We start from the raw sequence: 10348 nt of genomic DNA on the forward strand, positions 1-10348 counted from the left end.
ACACCCGGACCACTGGCGAGGGCGCGGCCGCTCTACGTTTTCACGAAGGCTGGCCTCCCGCAAGGACCCCGCACTGCGGCCTCCTGAGGGCCTGGTCCGCTGGTCTCCCGCATCTCGTCGGAGGCGGTAACCACCCCGTCGACGCCTTGTCCCGCACCCGCGCGCTGGTGCCGAAGTAGGACGTGCTGAGCGCGGGCAGCCCGGGCTGGTGACCCGGGCTGAAGCCGGAGGCCACGCGGGCGGGAAATGCTCGTTAGGTGTGCGGGCCGTGGGGACCACCGGGCGGGTCGGGCGCAGACCCGCACGGGCGGGCGGGATGGAAGGGGATGGAAGGTCCGCATCCAGTTCCCTAACGCACCTGGTAAAGGTCAGTTCAGCTCACACTAGGCAGGCGCGGTGCGGTGCGGTGTGCGCGGGTGTGCAGTGCGGGTGCACGGGTGCGCGATGCTGTGCGCGTCCCCAAGTCTCCACCGGTCGGGTGGGGTTTGAACAAAGCGTTCTGCCTGCGGAGCGCGCGGTCCTCCTAAAGCCGGCGCCGGGCCCGCGGGACGGGGCGGCCGCGGTGCGGCCCGACAGGACCGGGAACCTAGTGAGAGACGGGCGGCTTGGGAGCCCAGCCCCGGCCACCCAGGGCCAGAGGGGGTGCACCGCGGCGGAGCCAGGCAAGCGCCCCGGCCGAAGTCAGAACCCTCGGCGCCTTAACTCTGGCCACACTCCGACAGCCCCCGGCGATCCAGTGGGGCGGTGCCGAGCGTCAGGTCCCAGCGCGGGGGAAGACGCCCTGGGCTCTCGAGCGGCCTCGGCGGCTGGAGGCGGGCGTGGCCTGCGCCTCGGGGGCGTGGCTGAGAGCGGAAGTGCCCGGAACCCGGAAGTTTGTGTCGCTTCGCTGTACGAAAGGTGTCCTCGCCGGGTGAAATGAAGCGGAAGAGCAAGCGGAGCCTGGAGTCCGGGTGAGTGCAGCGCGGCCCCGCACCGCCAGTCCAGGGGCTCGCCGTGCGCGGGCTGACGGTGGGCCGCGGCTGAGCTTCGGGCATGTGTTTGCAGACGTGGCCCGGACGGCGCGGTGCCGGCGGCGGGGGACTACGTGGTGGGCCAGGTGGCTGGGAGCCTGCGGCGGGGCGCGCGGGCGGCCGGGGGCGGCGGGGGGCGCCTGGCCGCGCTCTTCGGCGCCGCGGCCGCCTTTCCGCCCGCGCGCCCCTCCTTTGTGCCCGCGCCTCGGGTGAGTCGGGGCTCCGGGGCGGGGAGGAGGTGGGCGGCTCCGGAGGACGCCGGGGACGCTGACGTGGTGGGCCCTGCGCGGGCACGGGCGGGGCCGGGAACTCTTGGAAGGATCTGACAGGTAACTTTGAAAAGGAAACCTCCGAGGGAAGGAAGCGCGAGGAAGACGGTGGAAGCACTTCCTCGAGGCCGGGGCCGGCTTCCAGACAGCCCGCGAAGAGAGCCAGGGCAAAGACAGCCTCGGACGCAGACCGAAATCTAGCCGGCAGGTCGGTGACACCCACTCCTAGTGGATGCTAAAGAAAGCCTCTGGCTAGAAATGCAAAGTCCCGCCCCCGAAATGCTCAAGCTGGTGTCTCTCGTTTATGGTATTCCTAATTGCTGAGTCTTTCAAAAATTAAAAAATTCTCCTACCGTGGCCTGGCTGGCTAAAGAACGGAAGCATGGCAGTGTCCTGCAGTCCCAGCTCCAAAGAGGAGAATACTGGTCCAGCCTGGGCAAAACGGAGACTGGACCTGAAAACAGCTGTAAAGGAGAGGGCTGGAGGCCTGTCACTACTACACTGTTGAAAAACGTAGTAGCTTGTTTTCCCAGAGCCTGGAACAGAGTTGGAACCAGCAAGTATATCTGATGAGGGAGTCATTTTATGACTGTCACTGCTTATTCTCTTACTCTTTTACATTCTTGTCTCCGGCTAGGGATGTAACTCAGCTTGTGTAGTAGGTCCAGGATTCCACCCAAGCAAAGGAAACGGAAAAATCTTTCTTAGGCTGTTGAGTTCCTGTCAGAACTTACACGCTCCCTTTGCCTGATACTTTATAGTGTCTTTGCCATTTAAGGATTGACTTATCAGCACTCTTTTAAATACTTATAGAGCTAGCTATATATAGTAAATACAGAACCTGTTTTGTTCTATTGACCTTTTTTTTTTAAGGAAGTAAGTTTATGGAAGGCTCATAAACATTTTTTGGTTTCAAGGCCATAGTGCAGTGTCCTGGTTCTAGAGCAGAGGATGAAATTAGGCTCTGATACAGTGTCCTCAAATACTGAGCTTTTTTCAACTCAAGCTATACCACTTCAGCAGCTATTTTCAGTAAACCTTTTGTACACCCAGTCTATACTATTGTTGTGTGTCTATGCCAGTCCTTGGGCTTGAACTCAGGGCCTAGGTACTTCCCTAGTGCTATGGCTAGTGCTCAGCTCTACCACTTACGTCATAGCTCCATTTATGGCTTTTTGGTGTTTAATTGGAGATAAGAGTCTCACAGATTTTTTTGCCAGGGCTGGTGATCTAGCCACCTTTTAGACAATGCTGCTTTAGAACCTTGGTACACTTGTGAGTGGTAGTTTTATATTTAGGAAAGCCAGAAGCCATTGGAAAGTATTTCCCCTAAGGTAAATAGAACTCTGCTTTGTGAAGTGCTACTTTTTGTGGCTTGCTTTAAATTTTCTTTGTTTTTGTCTTAAAAATTAGGGAACAAGCGCTAGCCAGTGCTGACTTGGAAGAAGAAACTCGCCAGAACCAAGCACAGAAAAAGAAAACTCAGTCTAGTGCTAAAGTATTAGATAGAAAAGTACTTGATGATGTGGATAAGAAACTTGATATAAGGCAGAGAAAGAAAATTCAAGTCAACCAAGAAGAAGAGAGGTTGAAGAACGAGAGGACTGTGTTTGTTGGGAATTTGCCTGTTACATGCAATAAGAAGGTGAGCTGTGGATTATTTGTGGTGTGAATTCAGTTATATGTCATTAGAACAGAATGCCCTTACCTGCAGGCATGTTTTTTTTCTGCAAAGCTCTAACCTTCACACATGACAGAGTGCCTCTAACATAGTTTCCATTTGTTGTGTAAAACAAACACATTTTAAGTATCTTACACTATGTAGGTTCACAAAACTACACATAGAACCCTTTGCTTAGCTTCCCCATGTTTTTTTGTTTTTTTTGAACTCTAGGCTTGGGCGCTGTCCGTGCGCTCTTCAGCTCAAGGCGAGCACGCTACCGCTTGAGCCACAGTACCACTTCTGGTTTTCTAGTGGTTTATTGGAGATAAGAGTCTCACGGAGTTTCCTGCCTGGGCTGGCTTTGAACCGTGATCCTCAAATCTCAGCCTCCTGAGTAGCTAGGATTACAGGCATGAGCCACAGGCACCTAGCTTCCAGTCTTTCTTTGAAATGGTGGTTTTTTGTTGTTGTTGTTGTTGTTGTTTTTAATAAAAACTAGCAGTAGGAGATTATCAGAGTTTCACATCATTATTGTGTTTTTGTGATGTTCTGAAAGTTAAGTAGTGTGTATGTTTTCATTTTAGAAGCTGAAGTCATTTTTTAAAGAGTATGGACAAATAGAATCTGTACGATTTCGCTCTCTGGTATGTTTCCTCTCCCAGTCCTTAAAAGGGGGTAGTGTTAAAGTGTTTTGTGTTAGTCAGATTTACTGACTACTGATTTAGTACTAGTACGATGGAAGAACACCTGACTTGATCCCTTTCTCAAAACATGTGCGTGTAGTTAATGAGGCTGGAGGCATAGCTCAGTGGTAGAATGCTTGAGACCCTGGTTTTCATCCCTAGCACCAAAAAAAAAAAAAAAAAAAATGAAAATACGACTAATTTCAAGTATTTAATTTTATTTGCATCATCTTTTTTTTCCCCTCAGATTCCAGCAGAGGGTACTCTATCCAAAAAGTTGGCTGCAATAAAGTAAGTCTATAAAGGAAATGTGTTGACTTAAATTCCTTCTTTTGGATTAAGAATTGGTACCATTTCTTACTGATTTATATAGACTACTGTATTTGGATAATGTAGTTTGTTTGACTGTGTCTGTAATAGCATGTAGATTTGTCAGCTTTTTAACTTCAGACCTTAAACTATAAATGGTAAGGATTTTAGAAACTATTGTAAGGTAATTTGCTGGAAAGTATGCTGTGAGAAATGTCAAGAACATTCATAAGTTTGTTCCAGATTTTCTATAAATCGTAAATGCTGTATTTCTCTCGTAGTTGTTGTTGAAGTAGCTTGTTTTTGTACATTTGGGGTGCCACAGACTGCCACTGCCAATCAGATTTCTGCAGGTTACTGGGGACTGCTGCTTGCCTATGGCCACTTAGTTTTCTGTTTGATAGTTTGGGGACCATGCAGATAGTGTGGATGAGGGGTTCATTCTCTGGAAATTCTGTCAAGTGTCCTTCTTTTCTTTCTTTATGGAGGGTTTATTCCTCATTTCTCTTTAGCCTTATGTGCATTTTCATACTAGTCTTACCACTTTGGGTGGGATCGGGGGAGGCTGCCAGTGCTAAGGCTTAAATCAGGGCCTCACCCTCTTGCTTGGCTTTCCTAGCTCAAGGTTGGTATGCTACCATTTGAGCCACATCTTGGGTTCCATTTTGGTTATTTTGAGACAGTGTTTTGCTATGGAGTCCAGGCTAGCCTCAAACTCATGACCCTCCTGCCTCTGCCTCCTGAGTGTCCTGGCTTTATAGGTGGTTACTGGCATTGTTTCTGTGGCTGTGTCCATGTATATTACTGGGGCTTGCATTCAGAGCTTGGTGCTTGTATTTCTGTTACTTCAGAATGCCAGGACATCTTCAGTGAAAGATCTGTATCATTAAGGTCCAGGTCTCCTTTTCACTCACCACAACATGCTATATCAGCTTTTGTAAGTCCAGCCAGTCAATGGGTTTAGAGGACAAACTCCAGTCATCAGGAGTGAAATTCAGTCACAACATGCCTCCCCATGAAAGAACAACCAACCCTGTCTATGGTCTTCATCAGACATTGGGAGCCAGCTGTCAGTTTGCATGGTGAAACTGCACTGCTCTCTTGCAGCCAGCAAAGTCCACGCTGTGTGTGCAAAACTTGTATTCAAACTGCAAGCAAAGATTAAGGGAGAATCCTGTAAATGAACCAGTATTTCAAAGACATACTTCCTCATTATACAGACAAGACCAAAGCTTAATGTGTAGGAATAGATGTGCAGGGTAGAACCACAATGCTAGGCAGGGAATGGTCCACAGAAACATGGGGTGGGAATTAAGAATGAAGAAAGATGGGCAGTGACTGGAATGGGCCATGGAGAGCCTGCTGGGTGGGTGGTGGTTGATGGCTGCTGAGCCTCAACCTATGGTTAATTCTCTGTACATGGCTGTGCACTTGTCTCTGTGAGAGTTTGAGCTGATAGTAAGAAAGAGAAACCAGGATTGGGAAGATGGCTCAGTGGTAGAGTGCTTGCCCTTGTATGCATGAGACCGTGGGTTTGATTCCTCAGCACCACGTAAGCAGAAAAAGCTGGAAGTGGCGCTGTAGCTCAAGTATTAGAGCACTAACCTTAAGCTGAAGAGCTGAGGCCAGACAAAACGGGGGGGGGGGGGAGAGGGAGAGAAGTCAGTGAGATATACAGAGCTGTGGCTAAGACTGAATTTCTAGTCCTTGTATTGTTCTTAGGGATCGGTACATGCTGGCTCCTGGAAGAGTATGGACTTTGTGTTCCTACTCTTTTTATAATGTTTCTCCTTTAATTAGTGGATTTTTATTGAAAAGATGAAACTTGACCCAGGGATCTTGTCACATATGCTAAGAAAACAAGCTCCATGTGTTCTGGTGACTAAGGTCACCAGACTTACATTGTCTTCGTTGTTTCTGTAGACGTAAAGTTCATCCTGATCAGAAAACTGTGAATGCTTACGTTGTGTTTAAAGAGGAGAGTGCTGCTGCGAAGGCATTGAAAAGGTAATGGTGCTACTGCCTGGAAACAGGATGGCCAGCAGATGTCTCACTTTATTCTGTGGCTGCACTGTCAAGCAAATGTGTTTGTAATCATCTTCCCCTTTTATTTATAAAACAGAAATGGGGCCCAGATTGCAGATGGATTTCGTATTAGAGTTGATCGTGCATCTGAGACGTCATCTGTAAGTGGAAATTGTTTTGTTTAAAGAACCTAGCTAGACCCTTGTGGAGAGAGTTCTCTTCTGAGATTTGCTGGAAGACACAAAGCCAGCACTGTAAGAGGAAGAACCTTCACTTCATATCATGGGGTCACAAGACCCCTCCCAAACATATTTGATTAACTAGAGAAAGTTAGGCCAAAGGATGCATTAGAGATCTAAAGGTCCTCAACCTTTTTGTAGGGCTGGAGGTTAAGGAAATGTTTGTTCATTGGACAGTTTTGAGAAGCCTCTCTGTGGGCACGAGGTCCTGAGACATCATCTTAATTTATAGTATATGTAGAGTAAGACAAGCTGTTCTGTGGTTGGTGTTGCATAGGTACAGAGGGAACTTCATCAGATTGGGATCTGGGTACTTGACTTGGGGACTTGCTGGCAAGAAGGGGAAGACGGGTTCCAGGAGAGCAAGTCCTTTCTTGAAAGATGAGAAGCCATCCAGCAGGAAAGTTTAATGAGAGTCATTGCAGTGTCTGGACAAAAAGGGCAGACTACCTGACTGGGACTAGTTCCTGGGTGAAAGGGGTACAAGGGCTGTCATGACCTTGTTGTTAGAGGTCAACTCCTGAAGATCCTTGTTTGCCATGCTTCATTTGGAGCAGTCTGAGTCTTGTCTGGAGCTATCCTAAAGTTGCAGTGCTGCAGTGATATGAGCAGACTGCACCTGCAAACAGAGGCAGGGTGGACTGTAAAGGACAGAGTATGCTTCTATTGATGTCAGAGTGGCCTGGTTGAAATGAGCATGGAGAAAAGTCCTGGCTTGATTGGGGATGGGTCACAGGATCAGCTTTGATTAATGTTGTGGGCGCACACCTTACATGCGTACAGAACTGACCACGTAGCCCCCCAGGGTGAAACACTTGCTGACTTTCCATAGGAAATGTTTCCCATTCCCAATAGAGCAAACCTTTGTGTGTACGTGTGTGTGCACGCACACGCATTTGTATGTTCATTGTACCAAGAGATTTCACTTTGTATTTCAGAGAGACAAAAGATCAGTCTTCGTGGGGAATCTTCCTTACAGTAAGTTGGAGCAAAAGGTTTTGCTATTCAACATTGGAGAAGGGGTGGGGTATTTAGTAGTAGAGCCCTTGCCTGGCCTGCATGAGGCCTTGAATTCAGTCCCTAGCTGTAAGATGTGCTGTGTAATGGAGTTTGTTCATCTGCTGCCTCATCACACATCTCCACTTTGTAAAGGGAGGCCGAGCCTTAACCTTCATTTGGTGAATTTCTTCTCAGAGGTGGAAGAACGTGCCCTGGAGGAGCACTTTTTGGACTGTGGGAGTGTTGTGGCCGTGAGGATCGTGAGAGACCCAGTTACAGGAGTTGGCAAGGGCTTTGGCTATGTGCTCTTTGAGGTATGGGAGACAAGTATGCATTGTTACTGGCCTTTGGCTTCAGGGAGGGGTCTTGGCTGAGTCAGCCTTCAGAGACCCTCAGATTCCAACTTCAAACTCACCAAACAGCCTTCACCTTAGATTAGGTTGCTGTAGCTGCACTCAGCTAAAAAATATTCTAGTTTCTTCTTCCTGTTAACGTGGTTAAATGATGTTTTAGATGTTGGGTGTTAGAGGGACTAAGTCTCTGAATAACCCACAGAGAAGAAATTTTTCAGGTCTCTACAAGGTACTCGTGTATGGTCCACTAGTTAATACCAAAATGTTTCAAGCCTAACATGAGTAAATTAAATTTTGCTTCCTAAGCAATCATCTACTAGTGTTTCGGTTTTTCCTGTGTGTTCCTTTTCATAGTTGCACCTGTATCTGTGGTATTGTTTTCTGCAATGCTGCCTTAATGGTCATGAATTGCTTTAGTCTGGGCTGATTTATCAGGGAAGGTCTTCACTATAAAGGTTTGGTATAGTAATCTTGGGTGGCAGCTATTTGCTTGGACTCCTTCAGTCCATGCTCACCTGAAAGTCTGGTTGATCTGATGACTTTGCTTTAGTTAAGTATATTAGTGTAGTGTTTTCTTTTAGAACTTTCAAAAAAGTATTGTTTGTTCTGCACTACTGATTACCATTTTACTATGATGTGGAAAGGTTTCTGTTTAGGTCCTAAATGCCTCAAGTCCTTAGATGTCTATTTCTTTCCCTACAGCTGCAAAGTTATCCACTATAATTCCATTGAGTAAAGTTGCTAGCCTTCAGTCGATCTCGATTCCCTTCTGGAATCTCTTTTGCTGACAAGGGAGCCCATATAATCCAGTATGATCTGAACATTGAGGAGGCAGATTGAGGGACTTCAGGGAAATTTGGGGGCTCTGGGGACACCTGAGGCATGGTATAGCAGAGTGGCTCTGCTTGTAAACTCTAAGATCCCTGTAAGAACCTATTAGAGTCCAAATTTTACTATTCTTCTTGGGTAGATGTTTCTTAGTAGAAATTGATATATCCCTTTTTTCTCTCTTTATATAGAATACGGATGCTGTTCATCTGGCTCTGAAGTTAAATAATTCTGAGCTAATGGGAAGAAAACTCAGAGTCATGAGATCTGTTAATAAGGAAAAATTAAGACAAAATTCAAATGCGGGTTTGAAGAGTATCAGTAAACCTAAGCAGGGATTTAACTTTGCTTCCACACATGCAAGACAGTCTAACAGTGTATTTGTTGGAGAAAAAGCTGTTCTCATTAAGAAGAAGAAGAAAGAGCAGAAGAAAAGTGTACAAATTAAAAAACCAAGAAAACAAAAGTCATGATAAAGTGGCTTTTCTGTGGAGTATTGTTGTGACAGTAGATCTGTGGATTCTGTCCACTTTTTATGGTTTAATGTATGTAAAAATGTGAATATTTTACATTGCTAGTTTACTCACATTGTAATACTTGAAGGGATTTTATATGTAAACAGATTTATTACCATAGGCTCTGAGTTACTACTAATGGCAGTACTGGCCCAGGGTGAACATACAGATTATTTTCATACAGAATATTTTCTCTCAAGAATATTGTTTGTATTAAACTAAGCTAAAGAATGATTAAATTTAAGAAAATAAAGCTGGGTTCTGATGGCTTACCCCTGAATCCTACCCTTCTGAGAAGGAGGCTAAGATCTGAGGATCCTAGTTCAAAGCCAGCTTGGGTAGAAAAATCCGTGAGACACTTATCTCCAATTAACTACCAAAAAAACAAGAAGTAGAACTGTAGCTCAAGTGGTAGAGCACCAGTCTTGAGCAAAAAACTTAGAACTCAGTCCCATTACTAGCACAAGGGAAAAAACAAAAACCCAAACTTTTAATATTGGTTTTATATATATTTGCGGGGGGGGGGGGGGGGGAAGCAGGCAGTCTGGTCGTGGGGCCTGAACTCTGGGCCTGGGTGCTGTCCCTCAGCTCTTCAGCTCAAGGCTAGCACTCTACCACTTGAGCCACAGCGCCACTTCTGGCTTTTTTCTTTTTGCTTATGTGGTGCTGAGGAATCAAACCCAGGGCTTCATGCATGCAAGGCAAGCACTCTACCACTGAGCCACCTTCCCAGCCCCTATTGGTTATATATTGATGTCCTTGGTGAGTTTCATATAAGACAGATTACTTTCACTTCAGTTTTTATTTGAAAAGTATTCTCCAACAAAACCTGTATCCTTAAAATTAGCGTCACTTGGTAGAATGAAACAATCTTTCCAGAAAGTCATTAAAGGAAATATTTGCTAATAAAATTAAGATAAAATTGAGACACACTGCTGTAATCTTCGAACTTAGAAGGTTTCAAGTTCCTAGTCTGAGCCACATAGATCTATGTCGAGAGAAAACATGCACACATAAATGTAAGCAGTTGAACACATACATGTGGGTGTATATATGTCATTAAAGGAGAAAAATGCAGTTTTCCCCTTGGCTCAACTGATTAGGAGTCAGTGACTTATTTTTACCAAATTTTGTTCTATATTCTTGATCCAGACTTTAGGGAAGTGAGAAAAACTGAGCTGATGATCCAAGACAAATAGAATCTATAGTGAGCATGTCTCAACATCACTGAAATCAGAATGGGGTGATGTAAGCAGAACTGATTGTGAAAATTCTGTTTTGGGGGAAGAGCACATGGAACCCCCTAGGTCTTTAAAATGTAGCTCTGGAGATTACAGAATTACATTTTCTTCAGGACAGAGAACATTTTTGTTTTTTTTCTGGTCTGTATAGGCTTTGAACTCAGAGCCTTACACTCACACTAAACTTACCAGTTGAACTATGCCTCCAGTCCAG

At 46.1% G+C, this 10348-nt stretch overlaps 1 protein-coding gene across 2 annotated transcripts; it reads left to right on the forward strand.

The window, feature by feature from the left end:
* Positions 1–871: 871 nt before the first annotated feature.
* Rbm34 (RNA binding motif protein 34) lies at positions 872–9407 on the forward strand. Of its 2 annotated transcripts, XM_069998111.1 has the most exons (11): positions 872–950; positions 1045–1219; positions 1354–1487; positions 2693–2924; positions 3527–3586; positions 3873–3916; positions 5858–5941; positions 6057–6120; positions 7137–7176; positions 7393–7511; positions 8570–9407. In XM_069998111.1, the coding sequence occupies exons 1-11, from the start codon at positions 916–918 to the stop codon at positions 8849–8851; spliced, it is 1269 nt and encodes a 422-aa protein (XP_069854212.1). In that variant the 5' UTR covers positions 872–915; the 3' UTR covers positions 8852–9407. The 2 variants fall into 2 exon arrangements, with proteins under 2 accessions (XP_069854212.1, XP_069854213.1); XM_069998112.1 differs by lacking the exon at positions 3527–3586.
* The last annotated feature ends 941 nt before the right edge of the window (positions 9408–10348 follow it).

Source organism: Dipodomys merriami, unplaced genomic scaffold (genome assembly GCF_024711535.1).
Source record: "Dipodomys merriami isolate MVZ:Mamm:240054 unplaced genomic scaffold, mDipMer1.0.p SCAF_51, whole genome shotgun sequence".
Taxonomy (NCBI): domain Eukaryota; kingdom Metazoa; phylum Chordata; class Mammalia; order Rodentia; family Heteromyidae; genus Dipodomys; species Dipodomys merriami.